The 18,000-nt window shown below is 38.2% G+C and overlaps 1 protein-coding gene across 1 annotated transcript; it reads left to right on the plus strand.

The window, feature by feature from the left end:
• Positions 1 to 1,379: 1,379 nt before the first annotated feature.
• Positions 1,380 to 15,351, plus strand: LOC753173. Its single transcript, XM_031000046.1, has 9 exons — positions 1,380 to 1,699; positions 2,818 to 2,980; positions 4,618 to 4,662; positions 5,463 to 5,581; positions 6,387 to 6,494; positions 9,107 to 9,234; positions 12,728 to 12,868; positions 14,536 to 14,744; positions 15,178 to 15,351. The coding sequence occupies exons 1-9, from the start codon at positions 1,380 to 1,382 to the stop codon at positions 15,349 to 15,351; spliced, it is 1,407 nt and encodes a 468-aa protein (XP_030855906.1).
• Positions 15,352 to 18,000: the final 2,649 nt, after the last annotated feature.

Below are 18,000 nucleotides of genomic sequence, written 5' to 3' on the forward strand. Positions count from 1 at the left end.
CATCAACCCCCCCCCCCCCCCCCCAACCCCATAAGCTAAACAAAAAAGGTAAAAATGTGTTTACCATCTTTTTTTGATCTTTTTTGGTTTTTGCCAGAGGTGGGGCCTGGCCCCTCATCATGGCCCCCATGTCTCCACCCTGTATCCGCCACTGGCAGTCAAACTCATCCTAATGATGATCACAATACACTTTCAGTGCTTGTGGATTTCAACGGGTTCTACTAGTATGTAAATCTTACACAAAACCATGTGTTTAAAGGTAAAGACCAGTAATGGTCATGCGATTGCATTGTGAAAGAAACGTTGTGGAATCGATCAGAAAAGGTTGATCATCTAGCATCTAGCATCTGCAAGGTTCTGGAATCAACAAAATGATAAGAAATTTGGCCCATTCTTTGTAAAGTTACAAGCACTATACACAGAAAGATGTATATGGGACTACGTACCTATCTCTCTCACCAGACCATGACAGAAATAAGTTTACCAAATATATGAATTAGTAGGCGGTTTCCCGGCAAATTTTTTATCATCATGTATTAGTCAAAACATATTCTTTCACATGATTGGTAATGAGAGCTTCCATTTCATTTTTTGAATTTGGGGCGTTGCCAATACTGGTCTTTACCTTTAACACAAAGTTAATTAATCATGGGTATCTGAATGTGTATGGATGTTTGCCTTTGCTTTGAATTTAAGTAGGTAAAATCATGTTTTTAAAAAAATGACAACCTTAAAACAAAGCCGTGCCCTGAGCGCCAAAATAACCTCGTATTTTTTTTTTTTTGGGGGGGGGGGGGTGCTATTATTTGAAGGGAAAATCTGAAAAGAGCCCTTGTAAATGAATAAATAAATTGTTGGTTAGTACTAACTCCAGTCAAATGGTTCCTAAGATACGGCCTCACTCCTGCAAGGCTTTGCCTCAGAGGTGAAATAAACGAAGGGCAGAATTTCCATGATTGACCAATGTAGTTCATCACTTAAGTATAATTACGCCTTAGGGTCTGTTAGGGAGATATACAACATTAATTTGAAATTTTCACCTCTAGCCTCATAGTTCTGATTTGGAGCTCCTAGCATGTCAGTGACAGGGAATGTGATGCCTATTTCAATATTTTTATTGACACAGGCCTTATAATAACACCATTTTAAACCGTTTTCTGCTTATCTTTATTTCCCCCTATTTTTTCCCAAGTTTCTTACTCAAAAGGAGGGAATGTTGTTACAGTGTAGATGCCAATTCCCCCCCCCCAAGTCCACCTTTCTAAATTTCTTTTTGCCAAGAGGGGGGGGGGGGGGGGAGGGGGATTTTATTTTATTTTGTTTAGTTTTTAGTGCTCACTATCACCCCTGTTGGCATGAAAGTTAAATGTATGATTTTCATGGTAGATTGTTTTCTTGTTCAACAGGTAACCCAGTGGCCGACACCGTCAATAAGAAGGGGAAGGGGAAGGGGAAGGACATCGACCCCTAGAGCGCCTGTCAAGCGACCTGTCTCAAAAGACATAATCCTCCTGCCCTACTCGCCAGCCCTTATATTGCCCATCCCTCGCGGAAAGGCGAGACAGCAGCTTGCTGAGGCTGGATATGCCGGCAAAATTAGCTTGTGGCGGGGCCAGACTGCCGAAGAGGTGAAGGAAGAGGTGTCTTCCGTCTTTACCGGACTTGGAGAGGGAGGGATCCTTGATTTCGATTTTCTTAGGTTAGTTTTGAATGTATTTGTAAGTGTAACCCCTTAATTGTGTCACACGTGACAAAATGAGGGCAGGTCTGTTGATGTAAAAAGCATTTACTATTGAATAAAACCCCATAGAGGATTTATAGTTGTGTCAGTAGTTTCCATACATTTTTTTTTGGGGGGGGGGGGGGAAATCTGCTTATAAATCATATTTACATGCCTGACATGCAACTTAAGGCATTCTTTTCAAAGACGTGCCCATGACTTTGTATGCATTACTAAAAAAATGATGTTCTATACAAATCGCATAGAAGCATACGTCTTTTAGTCGTGCATGCCAAGTCACGGGCATGTCTGCAAAGATTTTGGTGTATCAGATTTTGGCGTTTACATTCGATGCAATACAGAGGGCATAGTACAGTACTGTAATGTCTGAATGTGGTAAAAACGCAACTTTCCTTTAAAGGCACACTGTCCTACTTGTAGCTATTGCTCCCTCTGTATAGAAAACTTCCCCAATCGGTGCCTGTTGGTCCCCCATGATCCTCTTTTTTCTTATGTTAAATGAGAGCTGAGTTAATGAGATAGCCAACTGTCACAGTGACCTCAGTGGCTCGCTTGGTTGTCTAATCCCTTCGGCTGAAGTAGTAAAGCCTGCCTTTAAAACTGGTGCAGTATTAGCACAAACCGTGTAATGCGTACTGTCTTGTCTTTCTCTATACTAAAGTGAGCATGGAACAGAGCATGCCTCTAGACTGATACATTAAAAAAAAAAAATTAATTAGGTAACAATTTCAAAACTAAATTTCATTATCTAAGGTATATATTACAGCCAAATGTATGTCGATTTTGGTTGATTAGCGGTGGAAAAGGTTTCCACTGGAAAATTTTTATTTTTACCTTTTCAGTGTTACAACAAGTGATAAATAAGTATGAATCTATAACTGTCAAGTTGTCAACCTCTTTTATGTTTCCTTCAACCAAGGTGGAGGTAGAAATTGATAACGTGGCGGTACATGACCTTTATAAACATACATGTATATATTCTATTTATTAATGCCAGTAGAAACAACTCTGATATTACTTGCTCTTGAATCGTTTCTATTTGTTAATCAAAATAATTCTTACACTTCTGTTCAAAGCGTTTTGCCAGGGACGGGTAAAAAACTGCAGCGGCCAAAGGTGTCTAGCAACTACACATGGGGTGGACAGGAAGTGCTGGCTGGCCTAGGACAAGGGAGTATGTATGTCATGATGTCTCCCCGATATGATATTACGTATGAAGATTTCTTCAGTGAAGTACATGTAAGTATGATAAATCCTCTTAAAGATAAAGACCAGTTATGGACATGCGATTGCATTGTGAAAGAAACGTTGTGGAATCGATCAGAAAAGGTTGATCATCTAGCATATAAGTATTGATGTGTACTGTAAGGTTCTGGAATCATCAAAATGATAAGAAATTTGGCCCAGTCTTTATAAAGTTACAAGCACTGTAAACAGAAAGATGTATATGGGACTCCCCCCCAGTCCCCCACACGTGCGCACATGTGCGTTATATCTATCGGGTCCAAATAGAATCTTATAAAAATTTACCAAATATATCAATTAGTAGGCGGTTTCTCAGCAATACTTGTATGATCACGTATTAGTAAAAACATATTCTTTCACATGATTGGTAATAAAAACTTCCTCTTCATTTTTTGAGAGGGGGGCGTTTCCAAAACTGGTCCTTACCTTTGTGAGGTTGATTGTAGATTGTAGTTTAAAACATCTATCAGTGCCTTTATCAGATAATAATACATTTTAGAACAAATATTTTTCAAGGAACTCTCACTATGCTGTCAAAAGTATACAGTTTCAGCAATGAATATTATAAGGAATTGACCTAAATGTGAAATTTGTATAGGTGACATACATGTAGGTTAATATTTCCATAACTTTTCTTCTGATAATCAAGTATACTAGTTTATAAGATGACGCGGATCCTAATTGAATGACCGGTCATTATCCAATGGTAATGACAGGGCATTTGTAAAATTATGTTAGACTGTTTTAAAGATACCTTGTGTGGGTAGTTCTTACTAATGCACTCACTGCTGTTCATTGTTTTATGCATAGGTTGCTCATTAAATTTTGTCAGATACATTTTCATCCAAATTATATGAAATATCTATGTGAAACTATAGCGTCAGTAAAGAATATGAATACAAATTCAAGTCTGAACGATTTTAGAATAATATTAAAGTTAGATTTGTAAAGTGTAGTCTCACACCATGTCACTTTGAAGATAACTTCCAAACTTTTTAAATAATTTGTCAGTTTATGATATTTTTCTCGATATAGTTTGTACAGGCAACCCCCGATTTCATTTATTGTTATGCCTCTGCAATGAAGGTATTATGTTTTGGGGTTAACTTTACCATCCCAACGTCTTGTACTTGTATCACAATTTCTCTAGAATTGGTTGATGGAATCAACATAATTAATATGTGTATGTATCTTGGGGAACCAATTGGACTGAATATATTATGGGGTCATGTGGTCAAAGGTCACATGGTTCATATGAAAAAATAGCTTTTATTTTGCTCTTTGCAAAGAACAGCTCATAATTTATATCTTTCAGTACCGTTGTGTGACATTAAATAGATGCCCAACACTTTGCAAAGGGTGGTGGAATTCATAAACAATTAATACAATTAATTACAACCATGCACTTACAGTACCAACATGGCCATGGCCTCATGGTACGAAATCACACATTACACAAACAAAATACAAATTAGCATAACTTGGGTTACAGATGGGTTTTTAATTGATAATTTGTCTGTTAACCTATTTTTATGAACTTGTTTTTAGAATGAACTACTGAAAATGTAACCTTTCATTATATGTTGGTTTTTTAAATCTATTTTATTTTTAATTATTTTACATTAATCAAGGATGACGACCCAGCAAGAAAACGCAGAAGGTGTGGATCTGACGAGGTAAAACATAATTCTCAAATGTGATCCCATGATGGAAACAGCTTTGGCTTTTTCTTGTTTTATGTAAACTCTGGGATATCAAGTCTCCCTATATTTACTGGAGAATCCCGTGAACCCAAATTAGCGTGTTTGAATTTCATCATATCTTGTTCATGTGCAGGATTGAGAAAATTAAAATAAAATATCAACTTTTTGGTTTTGTTAGGTTTATGGCAGAATGAAATGTTACCACCACCCACATTTTTCTCCATCTTTTGTTTCTTCGATTAGGAGTTGTTTGAGTAACTTCAAATTTTGCTCGAATTTCTAGTTGAAATTAGTATCAATATTTATACTAAATTACTAGTAATTAAGAATGTTGTTCTTCTGTAATTGGAGGTGCCGGTAATATTATTACTGTATTTAAAGATACACTTTAGTACTTGTAATGTGATTGCATTGTGAAAGAAAAGGTGTGGAAAGGATCAGAAACAGTTGATCATGTAGCATGTAAGTATTGGTGTGCACTGCAAAGTTCTGGAGTCATCAAAATCATAATAAATTTGACCGAATAGAAAGCTATATATGGGACAACACACATGGTGTCGGGGCTAGTAATACCTTGATTTCCTTGTCTTTCTATGCTCATTACTCAGCCAGTATACATTTTCTTCCAAAATTGTTTGGCACATGTCATTTATTTGTAATCTTGAACATTCAGTGTAAGTTTCGTTTGATTCTGTGAGAATTTTTTTTTTTTTTTACCAGTTCTTGAGTTTATCTTTAAATCAAGATCGTTTCATTTATCCCTCCAAATTTAGAGTTCAAGTGATGAAGAGTTCCCGCAGTATCTCCACCTTGGCACCAATCCCCAGACTTCATCAAGTAGTGGATCAGCACTACATACAAGACCTGTCTCCATGCCATCTACCTCTTATGAGTGAGTAATATAAAAACATTTGAAATGTTGTGACCACACATTTTTAATTAGATCTTGGGTTTTCCATGTCTGCTGCTGCTTATCTCTCGTATATCCCAACTGCTGTGGAGGTGGTTGTATTTGTAGTTTTATTAATCACCCGATGTGTAGTTGACCTTAAACTTGTACGATGGCCATCTGTTAGCTTACCAATTTCTAATGATACATTAGTTGACATATTTGTGATTTTCTTTGAATTTCACCTTTCAATACATAAGAAATTATCAAAACAATAGATAACATAAGGGATAACCTGGCTCTTCCAATTTTTTGTGTTGTAATATTATTCCGAATGGTCTAACAAATATATGTAGTGAAAAAGAATGCTCAAATATGAATAATGTCTGATTTAGGGGCAAAAATGTGAATTTCATGACCTTATTTGCATAAATTACCATAAATATGCAAATGAGTGCATTTTCAAAAAATTTAAATTAGCATAGTATTCTATACACTTCACTTGAAATGAATGCAATTTTTCGCGGCGATCGGCAGTGAAACGGCCGACATATTAGGGTTTTTACTTTGGGGGGGGGGGTCAAATTGACCCCCCCCCCCCCCAAAGTAAAAACCCGGTCTGAAATAGCCCAGTTAAAATAGGGTTAAAGATTAGTAATGCACGAATATGGTGTTAGGCAGTTGGGCACTTTAGTCCAGCTTTCTCAGGGCACTTGTTTGTTAAAAGAGGTCCAGTGATAAATTGGTTGATGTGATATGGGCCTTAATTAAATTTGCATTATTGTTTTTTTTCTTCTCCATTTTGTAGTACTTATGTGGGATTGGTGGAGTTTGAAACCCCAGATGCGGCCAATATTTCTAATGGACATGTGCAAGATGCAGTATCAGAGGAATATGTTCCAGCGGTAATGCATGCGTAAGTATTGGCAATGGTATCCATCTTAAATGTAGGGAGGTGACGATCATTCTAAATTAAGTTACATTATTTGTTAAATCCAGTCTCGTGAAAATTGTTTGTTGTTGCCAAAACGAAGTGGAAGGAGCCATTATTTTTTCAGGTTGTGTACATGTGTATGTCCAAACCGTCTTTCTGATCATACATTCATTCTGTTATCATGATTGCTTCATCTCAATAATTGATTGACAAATTCCAGCCAAGCTTTGTACATGATGAGTCAGTGGTCACAGGGCTCATTGTGTATGCAACATAACTATAAAAAAAAGGATTGATTGCGGTCAAAGGTCACATGGCTCATTACTATCTGAAGAGTCAAACCTGGTACGTATGTATGTGCAGAGCCAATGAAATGATAGAATGTTAGGTCACGAGGTGAGTGTCACATTGATGATTATCAATGTGAAAATAGCTCATGATTGCTTATGATCTCAAGAACAATTTGGTGTAAATTCACACAAAACCTGGTTCATTTATGTAATTTTTTTATGTAAAATGCAGAGCTACCAACCATTCCTTTTTTGCCGGAATTACTTTGTTTTTCCTCCAAATTACGGTATTACGTTTTTTCTTCATAAAATACTTTTTTTTTTTTTTTTTTTTTTTTTTTTTACCATACTGCACTTCAAACAACCGCCCTAAAATGGTGATTTGATCACAAATTCAATACAAAACTAAATTTAAAACATACTTGAAAAGAAAAATATTCTCAAAAAGAATGAAATGCCAATAATACCAAAATAACCACCCCAAAAACAGCATGATGAATGAACATTTCTGCATTGGAAGTGTGTCACGCGTGGTTGTAAGTTTCGTTTTTATGAATTCCTTTTTTTTGTTGGTCACACAAGGTTGGCAGCTCTGCAAATGGCCATGTTTCTCAGGGCTCTAAGAGCTCATGATTTAAATACTACCAAACTTGATACCTGGCTGTAGGCAAAGCTGTCAACTAGTACAGATTTTTTGTAATTGGTACAGAAATTACTGATAAGTATGGCAGTACGGAATGTCTAAAATTAGAGATTACAACAACAACAAAATGTTAATATTCTTTTTTGTATATTGATTTTGGCCTTGTGATTACTGATATTCTGTTCTGGATGTTGCCAGCTCTGTGTAGGTATCTTGGTGAGCCAATGCTTTTGAGATCATCAGGTCAAAGGTCACGCGACTCATTACATACATTACATAAATGTTATCTTAAAGGGACTTTGTAACATTGTTCAGATGAGAGATAGTGCATGTGCTAAGGTAGTGACTTCAATGCTAGGTGTACAATTAAAGATTATCTGAAAATTTGAGTGAAAACGGACCAGTATTCCTGGTACAAATTGAGAAAAGCTGATCTGATCGATTCCTTAAAGTGACTTGGTAACATTGTTGAAGGTTAATTTAATTACATTTTAGGTGAATGGAAATGATCACAAAGCAATAAAATCGCTCTACATTCCATTCCAGACATTTAAGTGTGTACAGATTTTTTTATAGCCTGTTTTATGTCTCTTTTTCATGGAAAAACGGTTGGGAAAATTCAAAAATGGTTGGGAGAATTTACTGTTAATCACTATTAGGCGAGGCGTCAAAAATAAATATACCAGCCAGCGGCAGCTAACTGCACTTGTGCCTCCTGGCTGCATTTTTTAAATTAGCTCAGCTGGCGGTAGGAAATGGCATTCAAAAGCATGCGCCGGCTGCCGCCTTTCGAATGGAAACCGAGCCTCAGATCCCAGCCTGGCGCAAGCCGGCTGGGTTAATAAGTGAAAAATAATTGCCCCAGCCAGGCTTCGGCCGTAATTGCAGCCTCGATGCGCCAATACTTGAGGCGGCAGCCTACTGGTATCGATATTTTTGACGCCTCGCTGTAAAGGGTGTCATACATCGACTCCTTCAAAGAGTACCCAAATATTCGGCCGCAAAAAAAAAAAAAAAAATGTCCAGACCAACGCTTACCCGTGCCAGGGAGAGTGGCAGCCGCTGGCATGGTACCATCTGTAAAAATGTTTCCCAACTCGAGCACTGTCAAACTCACCACTCAGAAACTGGGACCAAATGTCCAGATATCTGTTTGGACTCGGAGAACAATGGATTATTCTGCCATCTTTGGTTTTTAAAACAGCATTGTTTACTGTTATTATTATTATTAAATTGGTGCCTTCAACTGCAACTCAAAGTAAAATTGCATGCGTTTCGGCGAGGGACCTGGGAAACTGCCGAGTGGTATGGTGGTGGCAAAAAATAAATAAATAAATAAAGGGAAAAAAAAATCAAAAAATTTAATTTTTTTTTTTAAAAATCAAAAAATCAAAAAAAAAATCAAAAAAAGACATGGCGTTTGAATATTTGGGTATTCGCTTGTGAGCCTGGGAGTGTACTCGGGTACCTCATTACACTGTTGTGCACAGCCTTAGTCAAAGGTCATATTTTGATAGATTTCTTGAATTCATGTTCTTCATTACCATGTCTTTCTTCTGCCTCAGTCTAGGACTCTCTTTGCATAGAACCAGTTGATATCTAACATTGATAATGGCAGATTTTTAATTTAGATAGGTGAATTCTCTTTTATTTTTACCCAGTGATGAAAACCTTCTGCAACTGGATTTGGATGGATGGAAGGAGAAGCAGGTTACTGGAGATGAGGCCCCAAATCATCTCTACGTGAGGAGAAAGCACCTGCTGGTGGACACCCTTAATGGGTTTCGAGGTGAATTATGCCTTAACCCTACTAAACCCTTCTCAAGAACACCTCCCCCCCCCCCCTACATTTTTATCATGTGCCGAAATTTTAGGGTTCACGTATTGTGTGCGTTGAATGGCTGCATGATCGTTCAGCGAATTTGTATTAGCTTATTGTTACAGATTTACTGTGTATTGCCAGTTACACTAAGCCTAAGTTCGCCAGAGTCGGGGTGGTGGTATATGCATCATATATCGCTCTTCTTTGAAAATCACTAGATACAAAATTCTCATCTTTTGAGCACATGGATATTCTGGTCCACGTCTCTCCTTCTGTGGTGTTTAGGACATTTGCCATTTATAGGCCTCCCCCATCGTCTACAAACAAACTGTTGTATGACAATTTTGTGGCAGATTTTCCGACACTGTTAGAATCTGTAACAATCGATCAGCATCAGCTTGTGCTCATGGGAGATTTCAACATCCATGTTGACGACGAAACTGACAGAGATGCTAGGAAATTCCTCGATATCTTGGACACTTTTGATCTTCAGCAGCATGTAAAAGGTGCAACTCATCGAGCTGGTCATACCTTAGATCTCTTGATTTCCAGAAAGGTTGATCATCCTATTGTGGCCATGGACGTCGTACCAGGACTTCCTTCCGATCACTCGGCAGTCCTGACTACGCTCAGTTTTGTAAGTTCAGCAACTTCCAAGAAGCGGATAACTTGTCGGAAACTTCGGGACTTTGATGTGGTTCAGCTTAGGAATGACATACAAACCTCATTGCTTACACTTCCTACAGCCAAAGATGCATCTGACATGGCAGAACAATACAACATCGTACTAAAGGAGCTACTTGACAAGCATGCGCCTGAGCGATCAATACTTGTCACAATCAGACCAAAAGCTCCCTGGTACACCAATGAAGTTCGTGAGGCAAAACGATCTAAACGGCGTGCTGAACGTAAATTGAAAAGTTCTGGTCTGGAAGTTGATCGTCAACTGTTCAAAGAGGAGTGTAAATCCTACAATGCAGTCTTATCTCAATCAAAATCTCGTTACTTGACCGACGAGATTGTGCAGTGTGACACCAAGCATCTTTTCCAGCTTGTTTAGACGCTTTCCCGCTCAAAGTCACAGCATCTTCTACCGGACCATGAGTCAGACATAAATCTGGCTAATGATTTTGGACAATTTTTCTACAACAAGATTCAGGACATCGTCACCAATCTTCAGGGGATTACTAGCCGCTCATCAGATTGTGAGGATGGAGTGACGACGCACAAACTCTCTTCTTTTGAACCTGTATCAGAATTAGAGGTGCAAAAGGTGATCCGTGAAAGTTCTTCAAAATCGTGCCGACTTGACCCAATACCGACTTGGCTCATGAAAGATTGTATTAATGAGCTTGTACCATTTGTAACTGAACTTGTTAATCTGTCCCTGTCTTCTGGAGAGGTACCTGCAGCGTACAAGACATCACACGTCACTCCTCTCTTGAAAAAAACATCTTTGGATCGAAATGAGTTTAAAAACTACAGACCGATCGCGAATCTTCCTTTCATCGCCAAGACGCTAGAGAGGATTGTAGCTGCTCAGCTCAGGACACACTTAGAAGACAATGGTTTATATCCTGTCATGCAATCCGCATACCGTCAGTTCCATTCGACAGAAACAGCCCTCTTGAAAGTTGCCAACGATCTCTTGTTAGCCCTTGACAAAGGACTTGAAGCTATTCTTATTCTGCTGGACTTCTCGTCTGCGTTCGACACGATCGATCATAGCATGATGATACAACGTTTCTGTAATAAATATGGATTTGAGGGAGTCGTCCTGCAGTGGCTTGCCTCCTACTTGGAAAATCGATCTCAGGTCATCGTTCTCAATTGTGTCCAGTCCGAAGCATTTCCACTAACTTGGGGAGTACCACATGGATCCGTTGTGGAACCGTTGGACTTTATACTCTACTCTGGTCCCCTCAGTGACGTCATAAGGTCCCATCAGGGTGTTGAACACATGATGTATGCTGACGACACACAAATGTATCTGATATGAAGCAAAGTGAAATCGCCAGTGGGGTGGTGAGACTGGAGCAGTGCATCACAGATGTGAAAGTCTGGGCTCGTGATAACAACCTCATGCTTAATGGTGCCAAGACAGAACTCATGCATGTGACGTAAGCATTTCGAAAAGCCAGTGAGCTGCCAGATTTCGAAGTCGACTGCAATACAATCAATCCATCAAAATCGTCTATTAATCTCGGAGTCGCAGTGGATGACAAACTTACCATGAAGCAACATGTTCAGAAATCATGCAGAGCCGCTTCGTTTGGAATTTACCCGATCGGAAAACTCCGAAAGTACCTAGACGAAAGTTCTACTGGGCGCCTAATAAATGCATTTGTGACATCACACATTGATTACTGTAATAGCCTGTTGATAAATCTACCCAGCTCACATCTGACCAAACTCCAACACATCCAGAACACTGCAGCCCGTCTCCTCACACGCACAAGGAAGTACGAACACATAACACCTATTTTTTCGTTCCCTTCACTGGCTCCCCATTCCACAGCGCATCCAATTCAAGGTACTGCTTCTCACCTACAAGGCCCGTAATGGACTTGCTCCAGTATACATCAATGGACTCATTTCACCAAAGGTGCAAACCTCCTCCATCAGGCTCCGCTCATCATCATCTGTTCATCTTCAACTATCATCTGGTCCTCGAAACTCACACCCGCTATGGAGATCGTGCCTTCTCTGTATGTGCTCCTAAACTCTGGAATAATCTCCCCGTCTCTGTCCGTGAATCCCCAACTCTTGACACTTTTAAACGTAGACTTAAGACCTATCTATTCAACACGAAGTAATTGTCCATCATCATACCGTATTTAGAACCACATGTCCTATCTTCTTGTAATCTATTTATTGTCTAATGTACATAATTATTGCAGTTTCATTAATGATACTTAATTATTGTATTTACATTTTCATTTTTCATTATCATGTTATTGTTATACATTGTTAAGTTATTCGTCCTAATTAAGCGCATTGTTCATTTCACATTTCTTGTTGATCCTTATTACATATTTAGTTTAACCGTACTTTTCATTTCACTTGTTTTGTTAAGCGCTTAGAAACTGAACTTGTATACCAGCGCTATGTAAATCTTAAATATTATTTATTATATAGGTCAAAGGTGAAAGGTCATAGCTCATTAAATATGCAAAAACACCTACCAGTAATTGTATAATGTGAAAATGTGGTGAACTTCCTTGCCTAGTAATATAATAGTATAGTCCAATGGAGGTAACTTGTTCTGACGTTTATAGGCCATTTGTACCCTGCGAGGGGATGCTACGCTCTGCGTTGACCTATTTCTATTAATTCATGATTTATTAATAAATAATAGCATTTATTGCCTATTTTACTTCCAACATCTTTTGATATTTCTTTCGCTTTGCATTTTATGTTCATCCCTTTAGACTAATGTATTTATTGTCTTACAAAATAGATGAAGGGGTAAAGGCGGATCGGGCACTGTCAGTTAATTTCCTTGGTGAGGCTGGTGTGGACACCGGCGGTCTTTCCAGGGAACTATTTTCCCTTGTCCTTCCGATGATCCGGGAGAATGGTATCTTTTCAGGGTGCCATGGTAAGAATAATAAATTGATATTTGTTTACTTTTGCTCTTGCATTTGAAACTAGTACCCAATGCCTCCGCCACCGAAGGTGGTGCCGGAGGCATCATGTTTTCGGGTTGTCCGTCCGTACGTCCGTCCCGTTTGACCGTTATCACAATATCTCAAGAACCATTTAAGATTTAAACTTAAGACTCGGGAATAGTATTTATCACCATAGGAAGACGATCTGATTAGATTTTGGAGTACGTAGGTCAAAGGTCACAGGTCACAGAGGTCAACTTATGAAATTCCTTGTATTGAGTTTGTTAGCGCGATATCTCAAGAACCATTTGAGATTTAAACTTCAAACTTAAGGATAGTATGTATCACCATAGGAAGACGATCTGATTAGATTTTGGAGCACGTATGTCAAAGGTCAAAGGTCACAGAGGTCAACTTATGAAATTCCATACATTGAGATCGTTATCGCGATATCTCAAGAACCACTGGAGAATTTTCACTTCAAACTTAATGATAGTATGTATCACCATATCATAATATCTCAAGAACCACTGGAGATTTAAACTTCAAACTTAATGATAGTGTTTATCACCATAGGAAGACAATCTGATTAGATTTTGGAGCATGTAGGTCAAAGGTCAAGGGTCACAGAGGTCAACTTATGAAATTCCATACATTGAGATTGTTATCATGATATCTCAAGAACCACTGGAGATTTAAACTCCAAACTTGTTTAAATTGCTCTATGGCGGAGGCATCATTTTTGACTGCGCGCAGTCAAAATTCCATCTAGTTTCTTTCTTGAAATAATAATAGTAATGATACAACAGTTAAGTTAAATCAAGTCCAAGTCCCAAATCAAAATTTTTTCACAGATAACTGCAATGACCTTAACGAGTACAAAGAATGTATAGACTTAATTTAGCCATGGTTAAACTACAAATGGAGAAGAACAATAACACAACTCTGAATGAATAGTTGTTCTTCCATGTTGCCCACTGTTAGTTTCTTTTCGTTTTGTCATTAACCTCTGTAGAAAAATCAGTGCAGAAATTAATTTGCATTTCCATAGTGGCAATTTTTACAATGAATTGCAACGAATTTACATTCATGGAGAAACTTGCTTTAAAAGAGCTTTGTGATTTTTGTCCTGATTTGAACTTGTTCTTTTAACATTCTGTTGCGCTTACACAGCACTTTGTGATTCATTGAGGCAAAACGACTGTTCTGAGCAAGTTGTTGTTGCTTGAAAATGATTTATAATTGTTATTAATATAATTCTTAATATTATTATCATCATGCATTGAGGTATGCTATTCATGGTAAGGCCTCATCACAGCTTTTCAAATTGTAATGACCATCATTTTATCAAATAAGCAACCATTGTACAAACTTTTATTCACTCTGCTCGTCGTTGCTAATTTGTGTGAAGTCCTTTTACGATGTTGCTGTTATTTGGGATTTGTACCTTATTAATGCCCCAGCCAAAACCCCTTTCGGAAGAGCCACATTTGGGAATTGATGCCTCTGCAATAACATGGACTAAGGCGTCACACTTTCACATTGATTTTTTGCGTCCTGTTTTCTGCATTATTTCTAAAACAAAGACTGATAACCACTGAACTTGGTACTTACTCTAAAGAAATTGTGTTATTTTTCATGTATTCTTTGCTTTCAGGAATGATGGTCCCTGCAAAGAACTCTTCAGGGATTTCCAACGGCACTATCCAAAACGTTGGAAAAGTGCTGGGGGCAGCAGTTTTGCATGGGGGGTCCAGGTTGGACTTCCTCAACCCGATTATCGCTGATGTGTTGTGTTTGGGGGAGCCAGCAGAACTGGCTATAGATCTGCTGCCAGAGGCGTCAACAAGGGACCTTGTGAAGAGGGTAATATGTTTTGTTTTTTTTCTGCTCTTCTAAAAGAATTTAGTATTATCAGCTCTAGTGTTTTTCTCGCCTGCCTAGAAAAGAGCGAGACATAGGCGCCGCTTTTCTGGTGACGGCAGTGACAGCGACGGCGGCGGCAACATCAAAAACTTATCCTCTGGTTAAGTTTGTGAATATTTTAGTATGAATTTGAAAATATAACTTCTTATGGGTTAGGGTTAGGTACTAAACTTAGACCAAAGAGTTATCAAGTTTCTCCAATCATGTGAGTAGAATTTTAGGTCACAAAGTCAAGGTCAAATGTCATTTCAGGGCAACAGACTAACAGCCTTTTCACACACTAGTAAAATTCTTTAAAGCTGATTATTTAAAGAGCTTTAAACTAATCAGCTCTAAATACTATGAATTTTAGGTGTGTGTGAAAAGGCCTTAGGACTGCCAGAAGAGCACTGAGCTTCTCATCCGAAAACTGCCATTCCAGCGTCTAGTGCGTGAGATTGCACAGGACTTCAAGACAGAGCTACGTTTCCAGATTTCCATCCACGCCAAGAGGGTTACCATCATGCCCAAAGACATCCATCTTGTGGCATCATTATCGAAAACTTAAGATACTATGTCCCTTTTGCAGCCAACATCAAATTCTGTAGAACTTTGCAGGCATTATGAATATGTCATGTATGTCCTATCTGTGAAGTTTAAACGTTAGCAGTGTCTTAATATTCAAATTATGCAAGGAAACCCGTTTACTTGATAGACTTCACTGTCAGACACTATTTATTTTTTTCATCTGTGGTAATTACATACATAAAATGAGCTGTTAAGGGTACATGAGCATTTGTCTACATCAATAGCCTACTTCTTGTAATGGCCAAAATTGAACCCTTACTGTACTGGGGGGGGGGGGGGGGCCCAGGCCCCCCCCCTCGACATTTTCGGAGATTGCGCCGCAACCGTGCAGAATTTTGAATTGTCGTTTCATGCCTTTTTTCCCTAAAGTCTTACGCACATTTTGATACCATTTTCGTTGAAATCGGATATACATGTAAGGTGTGACATAACAATTAGTATGAGCATGTCATCAAAAAAGTGCTATAATTGCATATATTCATGTACAAGCAGAAATTTAAAGATATGAATTCCAGGTCACAAAGTGCAGGTCAAAGGTAATTTTAGGTCGGTAGACTTGGATTATGTTTTTGCATTTTAATATGAGAATTAATAAATCAATTGTTATTATTTGTTCATATTCCATGAAAGTTATCAATCTTGGTATAAATTATAGTAAACAATTCTTCTGATGGTTCTTGGCCAATATTCACTTCAAAATGCTTATTATTTTCAGAAGATTTTTTTTTTTTTTTTTGGGGGGGGGGGGGGGCTGCTAATGGGCCACCCTTACCCTGCCTATGAATAATGTCCCAACCTCATATTTTTCATCATATCGAATTGCGTAATGCAGGCGAGACTTCCGAGGGCGTTTTTTTCTTGTTATCCCTCCACAACGAAGTTGCCAGAGGCATTATGTTTTGTGATCATGTTATCTCAAGAACCGATTGATGGATTTCAACCAAACTTTGGTCATGTTTGTATCTTGCAGAGCCAATGAACTGATTAGATTTTGGGGTTGAAGGTCACAGGGCTCATATATGCCCCCGAAAGCTTGTGAATACATCCATTAATGCATGTCTATCACAATATCTTGTTATTAATTTGGTTTGATATCGGTTTTGCCAATACAGATTAGAGCCGCTCCTGACCAGGGCTCTCTTCGTGTCATTTTAGCTGAAGGAGAAGTCCTGGAGGAAATAGGATGGAGGAGGTTGGTGACATTAGAGAACCGAAACGAGGTAGGTGATTACAATCTAGCTGTTTTTCAGATAGTGACTGTTAACATATCCATATCTGCGACAATTAACTGTGTAGCATATCATGTATACTACAAGACAGTATTGGAAAAAGTTTTTTTCTCACTTACCTCTTTACTGAGAGAGCGTCTGAAATCAGCTGACAAGATTTTGTAATTCTTTACAGACAAAATCAGAGATCAATTTTCACTATTCTTTGTCTCTGACACACACCAATGACGTCATTTGTGGTATGTTCTAAATCTAAATATCACTTACGGATCACCTTTAAGGGAGAGGGTCGTCAGTTTCCATGTGCAGAAGGCCATAATTCGCTGACACCAGACTTGGTGGAAATACCATTAAAGGGTGTACAAGTCAGCAAACCTGTAGTCCTATCAAGAAATTCCCCTAGTCTGTCATAGAGTCTTCGGGTGAGGGGAACATTACATAATGACTTTACCAAAGGGGGGGGGGGTATGAAAGGAAAATACAAGCATTACACAAGGCCTGTTGGTCATGAAACTGAATGCTGATCATGGTGATTGACAACACCTGAAAGGTGTCTACTTACCCCATGAGAGCCTCCTACTGTGTCTTTAATTAAAGCCATATATTGACATTAGGTAAGTTACGAAATACCAAACTAATATATAAATAATTTTTAAAAATACATACATTTTAAAATGCACCAAACTGAGATTGGCCTGTTTGTCCTTCTTAATGACAATATTGAAATATTAAAGGTAATACAAAGTTTTGGTATGGGGTCATGAATTGGGTTCAAATGAATATATTGGAAGCATATGCGATCCTACAATATTCAGTGATTGTTGTCGCGGTTGAAATCGAGTCTAAAGGTATGAAATTGTAAATAATAAACTCTTTATGTTGTATAGCTCACTCTCAAGGTCAAGATATTAATTAAGCTATAAAAAAATGTTCTTTACTAAATTTGACCGATTAGCTATTACCGTTTGGAAATTACACATCACAGCTACATATTCTGAGATTTTCATGGTCGCAGCTACCATCGTACGGCCGTAATCGCGAATTTGAAATTTATCAAAATTTACCAGAAGCACCGGTAAATTTTTATAATCAATTTTTCTCGAAAGTAGAAGTGTTTTAGGGGCTAAAATTTCCAGTGCTTATAATACATCCACAGAGGCATCTAAATATATCAAAATGGTAAAGATTCACTATCCACCCAATTTCCATAATTTCCCGAACTTGGTATTACTTTAAGTGGGAATAGAAGGGGAACAAAAACCCAGAGGGTGGATTTATATTTCAATCTTTCGATATAAGAAATTTAACTGCCAGTAAAATGTGTAAAGGTTAACAGTACTGATAAACTCCCCACTAACAAAAATGAAAAGCATGCCTTCATCAGTTACTGTGTGAAATAA

Source organism: Strongylocentrotus purpuratus, unplaced genomic scaffold (genome assembly GCF_000002235.5).
Source record: "Strongylocentrotus purpuratus isolate Spur 01 unplaced genomic scaffold, Spur_5.0 spur5_scaffold_6, whole genome shotgun sequence".
NCBI classification, from domain to species: Eukaryota; Metazoa; Echinodermata; class Echinoidea; order Camarodonta; family Strongylocentrotidae; genus Strongylocentrotus; species Strongylocentrotus purpuratus.